General features: G+C 45.4%; 1 protein-coding gene across 2 annotated transcripts in view; it reads left to right on the top strand.

The window, feature by feature from the left end:
- AK5 (adenylate kinase 5) overlaps positions 1-19,948 on the top strand; it is a 279,688-nt gene that overhangs the window by 237,948 nt on the left and 21,792 nt on the right. For both annotated transcript variants that reach the window (XM_001168689.8, XM_054667372.2), the window contains exons 11-13: positions 2-165; positions 3,269-3,385; positions 17,273-17,464. In XM_001168689.8, the coding sequence (XP_001168689.2) occupies positions 2-165; positions 3,269-3,385; positions 17,273-17,464 (473 nt within the window). The remainder of the gene's footprint in view (position 1; positions 166-3,268; positions 3,386-17,272; positions 17,465-19,948) is intronic.

Below are 19,948 nucleotides of genomic sequence, written 5' to 3'. Positions count from 1 at the left end.
GGTGGTCCTGGCTCTGGCAAAGGCACACAGTGTGAAAAGCTGGTGGAAAAATATGGATTTACACATCTCTCAACTGGCGAGCTCCTGCGTGAGGAACTGGCATCAGAATCTGAAAGAAGCAAATTGATCAGAGACATTATGGAACGTGGAGACCTGGTGCCCTCAGTAAGCAACATGGCCTGACCCACATTACTGGCTTTCCTGTCTGGGGAGACCTTTGGGGTTTTTGTAATGAATCTGAGCTGCTGGAACTAAGAAACCCAAAGAAACAATAGCTGTATATTATTTCCCTCCTTTGCAGCAATCCAGATGCAGGCAGGTCTACAGCAGACAGACCTTCTACCCAACCAGGTCGAGCTGGCCCAGGCTCCTTCCATCTTGTTGCTCTACCAGGCCCTCAAATGTTGGCCTAATTTCACATTTTTCCCCTAAATTCATCCCACTTTAGAATTGGAAAGGCTTCAAGATAGAAGTGAGTGTGGTGCAGCAGAGCCTAGAATTAGAAACCCCCAGAAAATATAAAATAATGCTTTGGTTTAGTTCTGGGAGGTATGATTATCTTGAAATTTGGTATCTTCTTGTGTAATTTAAGAATATCCCCTTTTCTATCTTTTTTCTTCTTAAGTCACCATCCATCTCTAAGAAGCTGAATGGTAGGGATATCAAGAAATATTCATCCCTGCCACACTGGGTCCCATGATAGGCTCTGTAATGAGGGCCGTATGATACAGTCTCTGTTAGCAACAGAGCTGTCTGATTCCTCTATAACCAGCTGCACTCTGTTTCCCACCTGGAAGCCAGAATGGTCCTCATGAAAGGAAAACAGACCATTACAGCTGCCACTTAGCTGGCCTCCTGGAGCCCACTCTTTTCCCTAAAGTCTCCTCTTTTCACAGCAGCTGTTACCAGAAAGGGGTCCCAATCCAGACCCCAAGAGAGGGTTCTTGGATCTTGTGCAAGAAAGAATTCAGGGCAAGTTGTAAAGTGAAAGGAAGTTCATTAAGAAAGTAGAGGAATAAAAGAATGGCTACTCCATGGACAAAGCAGCCCCAAGGGCTACTGGTTACCCATTTTATGTGTTATTTCTTGATGATATGCTAAACAAGGGACGGATTATTCATGCCTCCCCTTTTTTACCATATAGGGTAACTTCCTGACATTGCTGTGGCATTTGTAAACTGTCATGGCGCTGATGGGAGTGTAGCAGTGACGACAACCAGAGGTCACTCTTGTTGCCATCTTGGTTTTGGTGGGTTTTACCCAGTTTCTCTACTGCAACCTGCTTTATCAGCAAGGTCTTTATGACCTGTGTCTTGTACTGACCTCCTATCTCATCCTGTGACTTAGAATGCTTAACCTGGCAGGGCGCAGTGGCTCATGCCTGTAATCCCAGCACTTTGGGAGGCCAAGGCAGGTGAATCACGAGGTCAGGAGTTTGAGACCAGCCTGGCCAACATGGTGAAACCCCATCTCTACTAAAAATACAAAAAATTAGCTAGGCATGGTGGCGGGCACCTGTAATCCCAGCTACCTGGAAGACTGAGGCGGGGGAATTGCTTGAACCTGGGAGGCAGAGGTTGCAGTGAACCAAGATCACGCCTCTGCACTCCAGCCCAGGCAACAGCGTGAAACTCCATCTCAAAAAAAAAAAAAAAAAAGAGAGAATACCTTAACCTTCTGGGAATGCAGCCCAGTAGGTCTCAGCCTTATTTTATCCAGCCTTTATTCAAGATGGAGTTGCTCTGGTTCAAACACTTCTGACACAGCCAGAATGATTTCTTTGAAACATTTATCAAAGTGTGTTATTCCCTTCCTCAAAACCTTCCAATGGCTGCCCGCCGCACTTAGGATGAAATCAGAGTCCTTTCTGCAGCTCTGGCCTCCAGCTCCCTCTCCAGTGTTATTTCCCACCACTCTCACCTTGCTCACTCCCACCCACCACTAGCCTCCTTGTTCCTCCCACAAGTCAGCCTGTTCCTGCCTCAGGGCCTTTGCATTTGCTGTGTCTGCAGCCTGATGCTCTCCCTTCATACAGTCACATAGTTTGGTCCTTGACTTCATCCAGATCTCCACTTCAGTGTTACACTTTATCAGATGCCTTCCCTGACCACCCTATAGAAAGTAACACCTCTAGCATTCTGTACCTCTTTGTCCTGCTTTAATTTTATACCTATCAGTTATCTTCGCTGACTCTTCATTATATATTTATTTGTTCATCTATTGTCTGTCTTCTTTATTAGAATATAAACTTCATGAGGACTTCATTCACAATTATCTAGGGATAGATTCTAACCACACTCGCAATGGCCGCATTCCCCAACCCCCTGCCAAAAGCCAGAGAGCCCACGAAAAGGGAATTCCTCCACTGGCAGCTGATTGCGTTTTTCCTTTACCAATTTCCAGACTCTGGTGTATTTCTCCTACTTCATTTACCATAGCACTTGCTAAATACAAATTTTCAACAAAGAAAGTGATGTTACTTGAAAATGCTACTTTACATCTACCTAAAGTCTTTTAAGTCAGCAGATGTCAAATTTTATAAAATATTTACTGGAAAAAAAGTTAACAGTAAGATACCTTTTTTTTTTTTTTTTGAGACACAGTCTCGCTCGTCACCCAGGCTGGAGGGCTGTGGCAGGATCTTGACTTGCTGCAGTTTCCACCTCCCGAGTTCAAGCGATTCTCCTGCCTCAACCTTCTGAGTAGCTGGGATTACAGGTGCCCACGGCAATGCCCGGCGAATTTTTGTATTTTTAATAGAGATGGGGTTTCTCCATGGTGGCCAGGCTGGTCTTGAACTCCTGACCTCAGGTGATCCACGCACCTCGGCCTCTCAACATGCTAGGATTACAGGCATGAGCCACCGCACCCGGCCAGTAAAATACTTTTTATACCATGTTTTGTCTAGTTTTAAATTGCCATTATGCCTAATTCATGGAGTGCTACCATATGAAATACAGCTACCTTACCTCATCTAATCTAAGATGCCAATATTTTAAGACAGATAACTGGTAAGAATATACCAGTAAGAAAAAAACACTAACAATTAAACTATGACTCAGAACTGATTATAAATACCTGCCAATTTCATAGATATTAAAATATGGGGTGGAGGTGGAAGAGTGAAATGAAATATGGTCAATTGCTGTCTGCTGTTAACCTTACCTGAACCTTCCTCCCTCCCTCAGTGGATGACTGAAGGAGACTTGGGGTACTTCTAGTGTTCTGTGAAAGAGCTCAGGTCCTGACCACTCTCGCTTTGCTCCAGGGCATCGTTTTGGAGCTCCTGAAGGAGGCCATGGTGGCCAGCCTCGGGGACACCAGGGGCTTCCTGATTGACGGCTATCCTCGGGAGGTGAAGCAAGGGGAAGAGTTCGGACGCAGGGTGAGTGGTTGTTACGGGCATCCTTCCAGAAGAAAAATAGGGGACATCATTGAGGTTGGGTGATAATTCAAAGTCTATTTCTTTCCCAATTACATTAATGAAAACTTTAAGGGGCAGAAACTTGACTCAAACTAGAAATTTAAAAAAAGGAGTAGATTTATTGACTTAAGTAACTAAAACACCCAGCAGTGGTTTAGATTTGGTTGACTCCAGATATCCAAATGTGTTCATCAATTGTCTGACTCTCTCTCTCTCTCTCTAATTCTCTTTCCTTTGTGTTGGTCTCATTTTCTTCCTGATCAAGGCTTACCTTCTACCATCTAAGTGGCTTCATAGAAAAGTGTTTCTGTTTCCCAGTGGGTCCAGCAAAAGACCCAGAGTTGTGTTTCCTTATCCTGGATTTGGTCACAGTCCCATCATCACTGAACCAATTACTGAGGCCGAGAGGGAAGAAGAGGGAATATGCTGGCTGGCCCAGCCTGGAGGACCAAGGAAGGATGGGAAGGGAGGAGGGGGCAAGGGCACCACACCTGAACCACACAGGGAAGGAAAATTACCCCCAGGAAAAGTAGGGCTGCCCTTACAAGAAGACGGGGGAATGGGTGCTGGACAGGCAGAATCAGAACTACACACCACCCTCCCACTATCCTCCCACCATCCCACGTCCCTGCCCACCCTCTCCTAGTGAGGAGGGTGGGTCAGGGATACTCACAGGGGAGCAGCACTAAGTAAAAACCATTGTGGCTGCCACGTATTGAACCTACTCTGGGCCAGATCCTGTGCCCACACTTTACAGAGAGTACCTGTAATCTTACAAGTCCAGGCAAGAAGGGTACAACTGGCCTCATTGTTAAACAAATACTGACTTGAGAACTTAAAAGAAATTCATATTTATAGAGATATCTCTTCAGACTAGTTTTGAAACATTTTTCATATACAGTTTTCTCGTTTTTTTTTAATAACCTTTTTAGATAGATAGGGGAAGTATTGTCCTCATGTTAAAGGTGATGAGTGAAGCCCAGAAAGGGTTAATGACTTCCCCATGGCCACACAGCTGGTGACAACTTACTGGTAAGTGCCAACTGCTAGCAGGACTAAGATTTTGCGGGACCCATCGCCATCCACTTCTAGTAACATTGATTGAGGTGAATTATACTTGTGTGTCTCTGGGGGTTTACTTTGACCTCCTTCTGAGCCTGTTTCATTTAATTTCCTTAGTGTCAAAATACTTCAAGCTAAATTGCTCATCTTCCCCTACACTTCCTACATGAAACTAGAGTCAAAGAAAACATGTCTAGGTCTAGTTGGCATGGGTGGACCCTGGACCCATTCTGGCTGTCCCTCGACTCCAGAGCTTCCATCAGCAAGATGGGGGTGGGCAGGGAGAAGTGGATTTGCAGAGCAGAGCCCCATTACTGTGGAAGTTTTAGGCAGTTCTTGATGGGGGACACTCACATGCCCAAGTTCTAATGAGCTTTTTCCCATGAAAAAAATCACTTCAAGAGCACAAACCTCAATATAAATTAACTAGTTTTTTACAAGATGGAATTGGGAGCATTGTTCTACTTTTTAAATAATTGTGGTAAAATAGACATAACAAAATTTGTCATCTTAACCATTTTTAAGTGTACAGTTCAAGGATGTTAAGTACATTCATATTGTTATGAAACCATCACCACCATCTTGAGAACTCTTTTTATCTGCTAAACTGAAACTCTACCTACTATTTATTTTATTTATTTTTATTTTTGGAGACAAGGTTTTGCCCTGTTGCCCCAGCTGGAGTGCAGTGATGCAATCATTGCTCACTGCATCCTCAACCTCAAGGCCCAAGCAATCCTCTCACCTCAGCCTCCTGAGCAACTGGGACTGCACCACCACACCCAGCTAAACTTTTTGATTTTTTGTAGAGATGGGGATCTCACTCTGTTACAAGGGCTGGACTTGAACTCCTGAGGTCAGGTGATCCTCTCACCTCAGCCTCCCAAAGTGCTGGGATTACAGGTGTGAGCCACCGCACCTGCCTGAAACTCTACCCTCTCCCTCCTTTCCCCAGCTCCTGACAACCACCATTTTTCTTTCTGTCTCTGTGAATTTCACTATTCTAGGTACCTCTTATTTCACTTAACAAAATGTCCACAAGGTTCATTAATGTTGTAGCATGTGTCAGAATTTCCTTCCTTTTCTGGGTCAAATAACATTCCATTGTATGTATATGCCACATTATTTTTATTCATTCACCTATCAATAGAGACTGGGGTTGCTTTCACTTTCTGGCTATTGTGAATAATGTTGCCATGACTACGTGTGTACAATATCTGTTCAAGTTCCTGCATTCGTTCTTTTGGGTATATACCCACAAGTGGAATCGCTAGATCATATGGTAATTCTATTTTTAATTTTTTGAGGAGCCACCATACTACACATATACATACATACTGCCAGCCATAGTGGCCACACCACTTTACATTCCTACCGACAATGCGTGAGAATTTCAATTTCTTCTCACCAACACTTGTTATTTTATGGGTTTTTTTGATAGTGGCCATCCTAATGGGTGTGAGGTGGTATCTTATTGTGGTTTTGATTTGCAGTTCTCTAATGATTAGTGACATTGAGCATCTTTTCATGTGCTTTAAATGAAGTTGTTTTCTTTTTGTTGTTGTCTAGTTGTAGGAGTTCTTTATATATTTTGGATAGTAACTCCTTATCAGATATATGACTTACAGATATTTTCTTTCATTTGATAGGCTGTCTTTTCACTCTTTCGATTGTGTCCTTTGATGCACAAAAGCTTTTCATTTTGGTGTAGTACAATTTATCTATTTTTACTTCTGTTGCCTGTGCTTTTTGTCCTGTACAAGAAGTTATTACCTAATCCCCATGAAGCCTTCCCTCCGTATTTTCTTCTAAAAGCTTTGTAGTTTTAGCGCTTATATATTTAGGTATTTTGATCCAGTTTGTTTGTTTGTTTCTTTGTTTGTTTGTGATGGAGTTTCAGTCTGTCGCTCAGGCTGGAGTACAGTGGTGAATCTTGGCTCACTGCAACCTCTGCCTACCAGGTTCAAGCAATTCTCGTGCCTCAGCCTCCCAAGTAGCTGGGACTACAGGCACATGCCACCACGCCTGGCTAATTTTTTTGTACTTTTAGTAGAGACGGAGTTTCACCATGTTGCCCAGGCTTGTGTTGAACTCCTGGCCTCACGTGATCCGCCTGCCTTGGCCTCCCAAAGTGCTGGGATTACAGGCGTGAGCTACCATGCCCAGCCTTGATCCATTTTGAGTTAATTTTTTATATATGGTGTCAGATTATTTTGCATATGGATATCTAGTTTTCCCAATGCCATTTGTTGAAAGAATATTTTCTCCTACAGAATGATCTTGACATTTATGTTAGTCCGTTTGCATTGCTATGAGGAATACCTGAGGCTGGGTAATTTATAAAGAAAAGAGGTTATTTTGGCTCATGGTTCTGCAACCTGTACAGGAAGCATGGCATTGACATCTGCTCCTGGTGAGGCCTCAGGAAGCTTCCACTCACAGCAGAAGGTGAGGGAGAAGCCAGTGCATCACATGTTGAGAGAGAGATGGCAGAGGCCCCTGACGCTTTTCTATAATCACATCTTCCATGAACTTAGAGAATGAGAACTCAGTCATTACCACGAGGATAGCACCAAGCTGTTCATGAGCAATCTGCCCCCATGACCCAAACACCTCCAACTGGCCCCACTTCCAACACTGGCGGTCACATTTCAACATGGGATTTGGAGGGAACAAATTCCAAACCATATTAGCATCCTCGTGAAAAATCATTTGACCATATATATGTGAGAGTTTATTTTTGGACTGTCTATTCTATTGGTCTATATATCTGTCTTTATGCCTGTACCACATTCTTTTGATTACTGTAGCTTAGTAATAAGTTTTGAAATCAGGAAGTGTGAGACCTCCAGCTTTGTTGTTCTTTTTGGTGATTGTTTTGGCAATTCAGGGCCTCTTGAGATTCTATATGGTTTTAAAATGATGTTTCTATTCCTGGAAAAAAAAATTAGGATTTTGTTAGGGATTACATTAAATCTGTAGATCACTTTGGGTAATATCGACATCTTAGCAATATTAAGCCTTCCATGGATTGTTTTAGATTTTGTTTATTCTAATCTTCTAGCCAACATCTAGGCTGTGGATAAGTCCCTAGGGATACATTCTAAGTAATTGAGGAACAGGAGTATTTTTCTTACACCACCTTAGAATCAAGGCCTGTGCAGGGCTGGGGGGTTGGAGGGGAAAGGAAGAGGAAGGTGTGGTACAACCGTTGAGAAGCTTCCTGTCTATGAGGATTGGCAGTTGTGTAAACATGACACTAACATACAATTGTAGATGTGTAATAACTGCTGCAGGGTCAACAGTGTTTCAGGCTTTCCCCACTTACCTTGCCCTTGAACTTAAGGTTAGAAGAGCTCTGAGAGACCCTCCAGGAAAGTCAGGACAGGTCCTGCGCGTGTTTGGAAGTGATGGGAATAAAAGTCTTTTTTTTTTCTTTTTTTTTTTTTTTTTGATACGGAGTCTCGCTCTGTCACCCAGGCTGGAGTGCCGTGGTGCGATCTTGGCTCACTGCAAGCTCTGCCTCCCGGGTTCACTCCATTCTCCTGCCTCAGCCTCCCAAGTAGCTGGAACTACAGGCGCCCGCCACCACACCTGGCTAATTTTTTGTATTTTTAGTAGAGATGGGGTTTCACCGTGTTAGCCAGGATGGTCTTGATCTCCTGACCTCGTGATCTGCCCTCCTCAGCCTCCCAAAGTGCTGGGATTACAGGCTTGAGCCACCTCACCCGGCCAAGTCTTTTTTTTTTTTTTTAATTGCTCTGAGAGGTGGTAGAACATTCTTTTGAAACCCTCAAATGATCGAGGACAAGATGTATAGTAAATAAATAAGGTCTCTCTCTCTCTCTCGGTCAACAACAAAATTAAATTATAATCCTTATTCTTCTTTGGGGAATTTTAAAATTGAGTCTGAAGGCAAACCCCAGAACTTAGGCCTATGGGGTTCCACACCATTTTGAGCAATGACAGCCCTGGAGCTTCCCAAGGTGGAATCATTAAAGCATGTCACTCATGTACTCTGGAGTCAGAAAATCTAGGTTTTCACCTGTCATTTATTATGGAGATAATAATACCTGTTAACACCTATTTAAAAGGTTTTGTAAACATCAGATCATATAACATGCATAAATGTCTTCTAAGCTATAAAAGTTTATAAACTATTATCAGTTTAGCATCACTCATTTGTTGATCACACCTCATACAAGCCTCTAAAATTCCTGCTCCATCACCACTTCCTCCTTTGCTTAAAACCCAATTAGGGTGAGCTCAGAGCTCTACGCAGCCCATTGGTCTGTCCTCTGGCGTAAGTATGAATTCAAATGGTCCATGTGATCTTCCCTAAAGTAAAGCAAAAAACTTCCTCTCCCACTGTGGTCCCCGTTCAGACCGGTTTTAGAATGTGGCAGAGAAGAAGCCTAACTAGAACTAAGGAACAAGAAAGTCATCAACATGGTGACTGGACAGTTACACTCAATGCTAAAATTCATGATTCCATTTCAAACAACACACAGGTGACACATTTCATTACTGAGCATACAACCCTTAAGTGAGATTTTAGACATCTACAAAGATGATTTCTTACATACTGCTAGGAGGAACTTACAGAGACCAAGAGTGACATTGATTTGTCCCTGGGTACAGTAACTTTAGAAGATTCTAGTATCAATTAAGCAGGTGTGCAAGAGAACACATCCAGCCCTCCAGAATGAGCTCCTGCTTTAAACCTGACCCGATGGCCGGGCACGGTGGCTCACGCCTGTAATCCCAGCACTTGGGGAGGCCGAGGCGGGCAGATCACCTGAGGTCAGGAGTTTGAGACCAGCCAGACTAACATGGCGAAACCCCATCTCTACTAAAAATACAAAATTAGCTGGGTGTGGTGGCACATGCCTGTAATCCCAGCTACTTGGGAGGCTGAGGCAGGAGAATCGCTTGAACCCAGGAGGCAGAGGTTGCAGTGAGCCAAGATCGCACCACTGCATTCCAGCCTGGGCAACAGAGTGAAACTCCATCTCAAATAATAATAATAATAATAAAACCTGACCAGATGAACAAAGATGCTACAAACACAGAATGAGCTACTGTTGACTCCTTAATGCCCTGCAGGGCCCTTCATTTGTAGCTCCCCTCCAAATTACAAGCAAGAAATTCATTTGAAATTTGACAAAGACAAATGCAGACATCTGATTTTCCCCAGAGATTCAAAGTAATCAGCTTGGTTGAAAGCATAGTATTTCCCCTAGTGCATCACGCCTGCAACTATGTTTGAGGTCCATTCAAGCCTGGAGAGGTTTTAACCAGCCCGCAAAAATCTCACCAGCCTTTCTGTGTCACCGAGATTGATGCGTCCGATGCATTGGACCATCAGTTCCTTAAAAATTCAGTTAGTTAGGCTGACACTTGCATACCTGTAGCTGAGTTCTCCGAGATACAAGGTCCTTTGAGGATTTCCTTGGACACTGCATATGACATCGCTAAAAATCAAATGCAAACTAATGTCCACAGCTTAAGGGTAAGTCTATGTGTGGTTTCTGTTACCTTCCTATCTTCTATTCCCCAAGCTGGTTTTATTCCTGTTGAATTACAACCTATACCTTCAGTTTACAGAATGATTACTGGGGGAGGGGCTGTGTATATGTACATGTATGTAATGCATGTATGCATGTAGATGTGTGTAACGAGGCAGAAGGAATATTAGGGAGGAGTCAGGGTTTCTGATCACCATCCTCATTCCCCACTCCAGCTGAGAACCCCTGGTTATAGTGACTCTGGTGTGAACAGGCCTGTATTTGGAGCCTGGCTTTGTAATTCATTGGCTGGTAAGCAAGTCAGCTAACTTTGTAGATCTTCTCCTCTTCTACAAAATGTTGGTTGGAAATACATACCTCAGTGATTGTTGGGAAGATTGGATGGGATCCTTGACAAGTGCCTTTACACACTTATAAGCCTACATATGGTGTTCAATAAGTCTTTATAGTTTTTTTAATAATGTGTATTTTTTCTGACTATAGAAATAAAAATTATATAGTATGAAACAATACACAAAAATATAAAACAAAGAATAACTAACCACCCAGTGATAATACCTATTAACATTTAATGTATGTTCTCCCCAAACTTTGTTCTGCCTGTTTTTGCTTAGTTAAAATCATACAGAACATAGGAATAGTAATTATTTTTTGAGTACTTACAATGCACCAGAAACTGAACTTGATGCTTTACACATTTCATTTGATTAATTTTTACAGTCCTACTTAATAGGTGTTAGGACCCCCATTTTATAGGTTTTTTTTTTTTTTTTTTTTGAGACGGAGTCTTGCTCTGTCCCACAGGCTGGAGTGCAATGGCGTGATCTCAGCTCACTGCAATCTCCGCCTCCTGGGCTCAAGTGATTCTCCTCCCTCAGCAGCTGGGATTACAGGTGCCCACCACCATGTCCAGCTAATTTTTATATTTTTAGTAGAGATGGGGTTTCACCATGTTGGTCAGGCTAGTCTTGAACTCCTGACCTCGTGATCTGCCCACCTCGGCCTCCCAAAGTGCTGGGACTATAGGCGTGAGCCATTTTATAGATTCTTACCATCTTCAGAAGGGCTCTGTGCTTAGCCTGACTCCCTGGTGTGAAATTGAAATGCTTTCCTGTATTAAGCCAATCTCATACTCAACACCAGCCAAATTAACCACATATTAACAGAAGTCATATTAACAAAAGTCATATTAATGGAAGTCATATTAACAGAAGTCATATTAATGGAAGTCATATTAACATAAGTCATATTAATAGAAGTAGAATGCATGGGTTTGCTCTTGGCTTTTCCCTCCCAAAAGACTCTTAGCTGAAATTCTGCCTTTAGCCAGAATATGTACATAACTCTCGTGGAGGTGGGAATGATGGCTTCACAGTGATCCCTCTGCCTTACTACTCTCAACTATCTCATGACACTTCATTGACAGAACCAGTGTTTCTGTTTATAAGTGTATTCTAATCTTCAGAATGAGCTCTTAACACACACACACGTGCACATATGCACACATACACAAGGTTTGAGTCTGGCCAAGGGAATGTCCAGTTGGTGTGTTCTAGTTGTTTAGAATTGTGGGGAGCCCTGGAGGCCACATAGGATTTTTCACTTGAGATGTTTCTGCTCTCTTCTGATTCCCGGTTCACTGCAGAACTTAGAGCTGCGTAATGGTGTGTGGGGGGAGAAGTTATATATCAATTGAGTAGTATTACTATCATTAGGGTTGTGTATTCAGGAATGCTGGAATGACCCAGATATTCCTCCTCTAGTGAGGTTCCCCCAAGGGGACATACCTCAAGGTGAGAGCAAATGAGAAATAGGCATGCCACTTTCTTTTCAGCCAGGGCCCTTTCCTGCCAGCGCAGGGAGACTCTGGTAAACATGCTGCAGCATGCGACTTAGGCTAAAAGCCTGAGTGAGGCCGCTGACTCTTTCTAGACCTAAATCTGACCAGTGGGATACTTTACAGGTCAAAAGGATGACTATGTTCCCAAGCCCACCTTAAATAACATTAGCTCGCATTTATGTAGTGTTTGAAGTGAGTCAGGCGCTTTACATGTACAAACTCATTTAACCCTCACAATAGTCCTATGAGTCAAACACTGTTATTATCCTCATTTTTAAATGAGGAAACTGAGGCATACACCAAGAATAAGATAGTTGTTATTCTCAACAAAGAGAGTTCCTGGATGGCATGGAGAGCTCCTGCCCACTGGTAAACGTGGCCTAACCCCCATTCTGACTTAATCAGAAGAAAACTAAGGTGGGGGTGGAGTCAGAGGGCAGGAGGGCAAACTTCTCCTCCCGCTCCACTTGCTGGAAGGACCAAAGCAAAACCATGATCACAGTCCACAATGCTCATGTCCTTGTGCTGGTGGGCTGCCCTCATGCCCTGAGGGGTGCAAGGATGAGTGTGGTCCTGTGTCCGGAAATGGTGGGTTCTTGGTCTCACTGACTTAAAGAATGAAGCCGTGGACCCTCGCGGTGAGTGTTACCGTTCTTAAAAGCAGCGTGTCCGGAGTTTGTTCCTTCTGATGTTCAGATGTGTTCGGAGTTTCTTCCTTCTGGTGGGTTTGTGGTCTCGCTGGCTCAGGAGTGAAGCTGCAGACCTTCGCGGTGAGTGTTACAGCTCATAAAGGCGGTGTGGACCCAAAGAGTGAGCAGTAGCAAGATTTACCGCAAAGAGCGAAAGAACCAAGCTTCCACAGTGTGGAAGGGGACCCCAGCGGGTTGCCACTGCAGGCTCGGATCTGTCCCCACCCACATCCTGCTGATTGGTCCATTTTAGAGAGCTGATTGGTCTGTTTTGACAGGGTGCTGATTGGTGTGTTTACAATCCCTGAGCTAGACACAAAAGTTTTCCAAGTCCCCACCAGAGTAGCTAGATACAGAGTGTGGACACAAAGGTTCTCCAAGTCCCCACCAGAGTAGCTAGATACAGAGTGTCCATTGGTGCATTCACAAACCCTGAGCTAGACACAGGGTGCTGATTGGTGTGTTTACAAACCTTGAGCTAGATACAGAGTGCCGATTGGTGTATTTACAATCCCTTAGCTAGACATAAAGGTTCTCCAAGTCCCCACCAGACTCAGGAGCCCAGCTGGCTTCACCCAGTGGATCCTGCACTGGGCCACAGGTGGAGCTGCCTGCCAGTCCCGCGCCCTGCGCCCGCACTCCTCAGCCCTTGGGTGGTGGATGGGACTGGGCGCCGTGGAGCAGGGGGCTGCGCTCGTTGGGGAGGCTCGCGCGGCGCAGGAGACCAGGGGGAGGTGGGGGGGAAGGCTCAGGCATGGCGGGGGCTGCAGGTCCCGAGCCCTGCCCCGCGGGGAGGCAGCTAAGGCCCGGCGAGAAATCGAGCACAGCAGCTGCTGGCCCCAGGTGCTAAGCCCCTCACTGACCGCGGCCGCCGGGCCGGCCCGCCGCTCCGAGTGCGCGGCTCGCGGAATCCACGCCCACCCGGAACTCTGCGCACGCGCCTGCAAGCGCTGCGCACAGTCCCGGTTCCCGCCTGCGCCTCTCCCTCCACACCTCCCTGCAAGCTAAGGGAGCCGGCTCCGGCCTTGGGCAGCCCAGAAAGGGGCTCCCACAGTGCAGCGGCGGGCTGAAGGGCTCCTCAAGCGCGGCCAGAGTGGGCGCTAAGGCGGAGGAGGCGCCGACATCGAGCGGGGGCTGTGAGGGCTGCCAGCATGCTGTCACCTCTCAGTCCCACTAGATCCCAAGAGACAGCAGAGGCGGCTTCTGAAAAATAAAGTAAGTGAGTAGGCACCCCACCCCACTCGCTCCCTTTCCCACGGCCCCACCCTCCTCTCCTGGTTCCATTTGGCCCACTCAGCTTCTTGCCCAAAACCTCATTCTGAAGGTGCTGGCTCTCTCCATCAGGGTGAGGTCACCAAGCTTTGGGGTTACATATATCTGCTTCAGGCCTGTCACTCACTAGTCCCTAGTGACCTTGGGAAGGTTAACCTCTGAGGGCCTCCATTTCCTCATCCTTAAAGTGGGAATAATCATACTTCCCGGCAAGGGCGCCAGAGGGCTTATGGGATGGCTGTTTGTAAAGCCCTTAGCACAGTGAAGCATAGCCAGCTGCTGAAATGTTGCTGATGGCATCTCAGCAGTCCTTCCAAGGGCACTTGTGCTCTAACTAAGGTCCCCTGAAAACCAAAGGCCATGGAGAATCCAGTGATGCTGGTGCCAGAGCCCCAGGGTGCCAGCAGGGTGACGTTGGGGGCAGGCCAATGTCCCCAAGTCTCTGATTCATTCAGCCAAGGGCAGAGTTCTCTGCTCGCCTGCTTACTTGATGTTGAAGACTAACCACAGTCTGGTGAAAACAGAGCAGAGCTAGGAGCCAGACAGCTACTCCAAGGGACTTTCTAATGATACATAGCGAAGCATTTTGAAAAAAATTAAATAGTATCTCATTGAAACATTTCAAAAAATTTTAGGTATTAAAAACAAATGGTTCAGGTCACTTCCAAATAGAATAACTGATCGATAGCTTTTTATATAGGAAGAGAGTGCTGATTCCAGGAGAGAGAGGTTAGGTCAAACCCCCTAGTTTTGGCACAGGAAAATGGCTTGTCAGAGTAGCTTCTCAAACTATGATGCTGTGAAGACTCACTTAGGGATCTGGTTAAGATGCAGACTCTAGGCTGGGTGCGGTGGCTCACACCTGTAATCCCAGTACTTTGGGAGGCTGAGGTGGGTGGATCACTTGAGGTCAGGAGTTCATGACCGGCCTGGCCACCATGGTGAAACCCCATCTCTACTAAAAATACAAAAATTAGCCGGGTGTGGTGGTGCACACCTGTAATCCCATACTTAGGAGGCTAAGACAGGAGGATTGCTTGAACCTGGGAGGCAGAGGTTGCAGTGATCACATCACTGCACTCCAGCCTGGGCTGCAGAGCGAGACTCTGTCACCAAAACAAAACAAAACAAAACAAAACAAACAGATTCTGCTTCAGCAGGTCGCATGTTGTGCCTGAGAGTCTATATTTCTAACAAGCTTCCAAATGACATGCTGCTGGTCCGCGGGCCACACTTTGGGAATCAGTGTGGAAGAAAAAGCTACCTCTCTGCCCCGTGCTTATTTTGGTCTAAAAGGTCATTTGCTGCCGGCTCCTGCTCAGTGACATATAATCTCTGTTTGTACCTGTGTCCCTGAACTATCTTTCCTGTCCCCACGAGTGGCCTGAAAATGACCCAACAATTGGAAAAATCGCCTGGCTGCCTCATGCAACCCTAACCCAAAGTTGTTTCAGGGAGAACATTAAGCCGCCTCCCAAGCTCGCCCTCTGCTGGTAAACAAGGGTCATTTTTTTCCTAAACCCTCACCCAGCCTTTCTTGCTACACAAATGCTCTTTTTTTTTTCCTTCCAATTAATACAGACAGAAAAGTCGCATGACCTATTCCAGAGGTTTATTGCACTGTTGTCAATTTTGGAGAATGTTTCCACTCTGTTCCTTAAAGTACACCCCTCAGAGGAGGTAGATAAATGTTTGACCAACACTGTCTGGCAACTCACGATATTGTGAGTTCTCCGTATTGCCTAAACATCCTCTTCTTGACTGAACTTTGTTCTCATCCCACCCCACACACTTTCTACGGTGGTGGCAAGCCTTCATTTACTCACAGCTCGAATGTGGCAAGGTCAGGGGGAGTAATGGTTTCCTTTGATCCAGGGTTGGAGGAGGATGCAAAGTAAGCATGTCCCAGAGACAAAAGAACATTTAAGAGAAGGATATGGAGATGGGGAGACTCATACCACAGATCATACCACCATCACTCATTCATTAAAACATTTCTTCATCACCTACTGTGTGCAAGACTTGGGACTAGGAGCAGAGAATTCTTAATCCCTGCACACAGGGAACCTAAGCCTCATAGAGGAAATAAGCCTAACAGTGAATCGTTAGTGAGTGTCTGCCGTATGCCAAGGAGCATACGTACGTTACCTTATTTAATTTTATTTCATCCTCACAGCAATCCTATGATCATCCTCATTGTATGAATGAGAAGACTCAGATGCAGAGAAGTTGAGTCAGACTTCTAGTTAATGAGGAAGTCAGTTTAAATGAACAATATGTAAGTCTGGCACAGTGGCGTGTGTGTGTAGCCCCAGCTACTCCGGAAGCTGAGGCAAGAGGATCACTTGAGTCCAGGAGTTCAAGACTGTATAGTGCACTATAATTGTGCCATGAATAGCCATTGCACTCCAGCCTGGGCATCAGAGCGAGACCCCATCTCTTACAAAAGAAAAGAAAATAAAAACTTTAAAGAACAATTTGTTATTATCTCTCGTGGTTCTGGAAGTTATGGGGCTCAGCGGGCTGGTCCTCACTTGGGGTTCCTTATGCAGTTGCACTCAGACAGTGGCTGGGGCTGAGATCCATTTCTGGAGCCAGGGCTGGGATATCTAAAACAGCTGGGGGCTGGTAGGGCATCTCCGTCCACATGGCCTCTCCACATGGCTAACTTGGGCTTCCTCTCAGCCTGGCAGTCTCAGGATAGTTGGACATCTTAGATGGCAGCGGACTCCCCACTGCAGCAAGTGTTCCACAAAACCAGACAGAAACTGCAAACTTTCTTGTGACCTAGACTCTAAAAGCATGGACATTATTTCCGCTACAGTCTGTTGGTCAAAATAGTTACAGGTCAGATTCAAGGTGTTTCTGTGTCTCAGTGGGAGAGTAGCTTACAAGTAAAGTGAGATAACGAATTGATGAAGCCCATCCTGGAGACAAGTCATGACACCAGGGTTTGACCCTAAGCAGCCTGATTCCAGCCCCTGTGTGCTCAAGCATTATGCCCCACTCACCTGACACAGTACAGGCACAGCCACAGAATGCCACCTGTGGCTGTTATAAGATATCACGGTGGCTTGAAGGAGAAGTGATTAGCTGTGCCTCAGGTGGTCAGGAAAGGCTTCACATTAGAGGAAACACCCCCTCACACATACATACTCCTTTCTTCTCAGTGCAGAAGAAGACAGATAGTGGCTGCAGTGGGTGGCATATACGCGTCTGCATCACGTGAGGTGGCCTAAAAGCTGAGGGCAAGAGACAGCTCTGAGGCAGTGTGTGGAAGGGAACTGACCTGGAAGGGGGGAGCTATGGAGTCCAGTCCCAGCTGCACCACAGTGTAATGCTGGGACCTTGAAGGGAACCAGAAGGCCAAGAAAGGAAAAACCAGAGGCCCTGGGCCTTTCCAGAACATCAGCAGGGTGAGGTTTCTGACTGTGTTGTGCTCCACTCCCATCTCCAGATTGGAGACCCACAGTTGGTGATCTGTATGGACTGCTCGGCAGACACCATGACCAACCGCCTTCTCCAAAGGAGCCGGAGCAGCCTGCCTGTGGACGACACCACCAAGACCATCGCCAAGCGCCTAGAAGCCTACTACCGAGCGTCCATCCCCGTGATCGCCTACTACGAGACAAAAACACAGCTACACAAGGCGAGTCACTTCACTTTCTCCTCTGAAATGAGCTGCTTACCTTTTTTTTTTTTTTTTCCCCAAGAAAAGAGAAAAAGCTGAGAACATTTTAATTAAGGGATCTGGGAATTAGAACTCTGTGCAGCTGCAGCACTGGGGCCAAAAGGCCCAGCACAGTGGCTCATGCCCGTAATCCCAACACTGTGGGAAGTCAAGGCGAGTGTATTGCTTGAGCTCAGGAGTTCAAGACCAGCCTAAGCAACATAGTGAGACCCCTGCCTCTGCAAAAAATTAGCTGGGTATGGTGGCACATGCCTATAATCCCAGCTACTCAAGAGGCTGAGGTGGGAGGATTGCTTGAGCCCCAGAGGTGGAGGCTGTAGTGAGCTGAGATTGTGCCACTACACTCCAGCCTGGGCAACAGAGCAAGACCCTGTCTCAAAGAAAACAACAAGAATTTGGACAAAATTATGAATCCCTTACTCTTCACTTCTATTTCAATCAAAATTAAATATCTGTCATATAGACCATAAAAAGGTGGTCATATAATTTTCACAGATCCCCTTATAGTTGCTGAAAACAACTCCTTTTTCCCAAAAAAGAGAGAGAGGGAGAGAGGAAGGGAAGAAGGCAGGGAGGGAGGGAGGCATGGATGAGACATAGGCTCTGCCACTGAATCTGGACTGTGAGATTATTCACTAGAGCTAAGATTCAATGACTTTGAATTTCTATAATTTTACATCATTCACATTGGTTCTTGGCTCCTTTGCCTCAATTTCTTGTGATAACCAACATTTTTAGAAGAAGCTGCTTATGGGGCCAGGAGAGCAGGTAATTAAGTAAAACAATGAAGATAGTGTGAGGAAATGAGTGTATCAACCTAGTGATCATGAGCTCTCTGCTGAGTCACCATCCGTTTTATGAATTTGGGAAAACTGCCCAGTCCTCATCCTTCCACTCATCCCATAACTATGTATCAGGCACCCATAGTCCATCAATTGCACTAGTGGTTTGGATGCAAATAAATAAGATTCTTGAATCCTTGCAAAGCTTAGGGTTTCAGTAGGGGAGAGAGACAAATGTGTGATCACACAATGAGATCAAAGCAAGCACAGAATGTGTGGCAAGGGCCCTTTCCTCCAGTGTAAGGGGAAAGGAAAGGATCCAGGAAGGTGGCCTGAGGAGGACTCGGCTGAGTCTCTGAAGTGGGGGTGCACACCACTCCAGAGAAGCCCCAAGTGGAGAAGGTCAGGAAAACCAAGTAACTCCACGAGACTGTGACATAAAGTGCCAAGGCAAAGAGGGATAAGAGATGGAGATGGAGAGGCAAGCAAGGACTAGATCAAGATGGATCATATGTAGGAGCAAATAATTGTCCTGTGAGTGATGGGAACTACCAAAGGGGCAGGAATAATCAGGATTTCAATCTAGAAAGCTCAATTCATCATCCTTATGCGGAATGGATGCAAGAAGGTAAGGCTAGGAGACCACTGAGAGACTAGAACAGTATCCAGGAACAAATCCATAAGGATGACAGAGTGAGCTTTTGTCCAGGAACAAAATCCTGAGGACTCGAACCGGAGAAGGGAGAGTGGGATCTCTTGCTGTTCACAGGATAAGAGACATCATCAATAAATAACAAACCTGTCTCTGAGGAAGCTACGTTACTGATTCCTTGGGGGGAAAACCATTGATAATGAATTCTTATCTTCTAACTCTGTTAATGGTCCGCTTTCCAGAATCCTAAGAAACACTGGGTATAGAAGTCTGAAAGATGCCTCTGCATTTAACTGAGTGTCAAATATGTGGCATGAGAGACATCATCCCCTACTTCCGCATCCATGGCCATTGCTAGTTGATCCCAGCACTGTTTCTCAGTAAGCAGGTGTGGCCTGAGAATGTTTGTCAACACAGCACTCCGGGCAGCTACTGCCAATTAATAGGACTTGATGTGCAACATGAGACTTATTTGTTGTGCTTTGTATAACCTCTGGCTGCCACATTTTTAAAATAAAGACTTCGATCTTTAATAACAGGGCCAAGTGCAATGGCTCACACCCGTTATCCCAGTTCTTTGGGAAGCCAAGACAGGAGGATTACTTGAGTCCAGGAGTTTGAAGACCAGCCTATGCAACATTTCGAGACCCTGTCTCTCCAAAAAATGCAAAAATTAACTGTACTTGGTGGTATATGCCTGCGGTCCCAGCTACTTGGGAGACTGAAATGGGAGGATCACTTGAGCCTGGGAGGTCAAGGCTGCAGTTTGCCATGATCGCACCACTGCACTCCAGCCTGGGCAACAGAGCAAGACTGTCTCTCAAAAAAAAAACAACAACAACAACAACAACAAAAAACATAAAACAAGCAAAAGTGTTTTTGTTATATAAGAGCAATGTCTTAAGAATTCAGGGCTGCAAAGGCCTTTCCAAAATTAGATTGTCTAGTGATTTCCACCTTTTGAGCAGCCTGGAACATACACAGAAGTTATCCAGGTAGAAAGATTTC

This window comes from Pan troglodytes, chromosome 1 (assembly GCF_028858775.2).
Source record: "Pan troglodytes isolate AG18354 chromosome 1, NHGRI_mPanTro3-v2.0_pri, whole genome shotgun sequence".
In the NCBI taxonomy this organism is placed as follows: Eukaryota; Metazoa; Chordata; class Mammalia; order Primates; family Hominidae; genus Pan; species Pan troglodytes.
The sequence above is the reverse complement of the archived record's forward strand: the minus strand, read 5'-3'. Positions and strand labels throughout refer to the sequence as shown.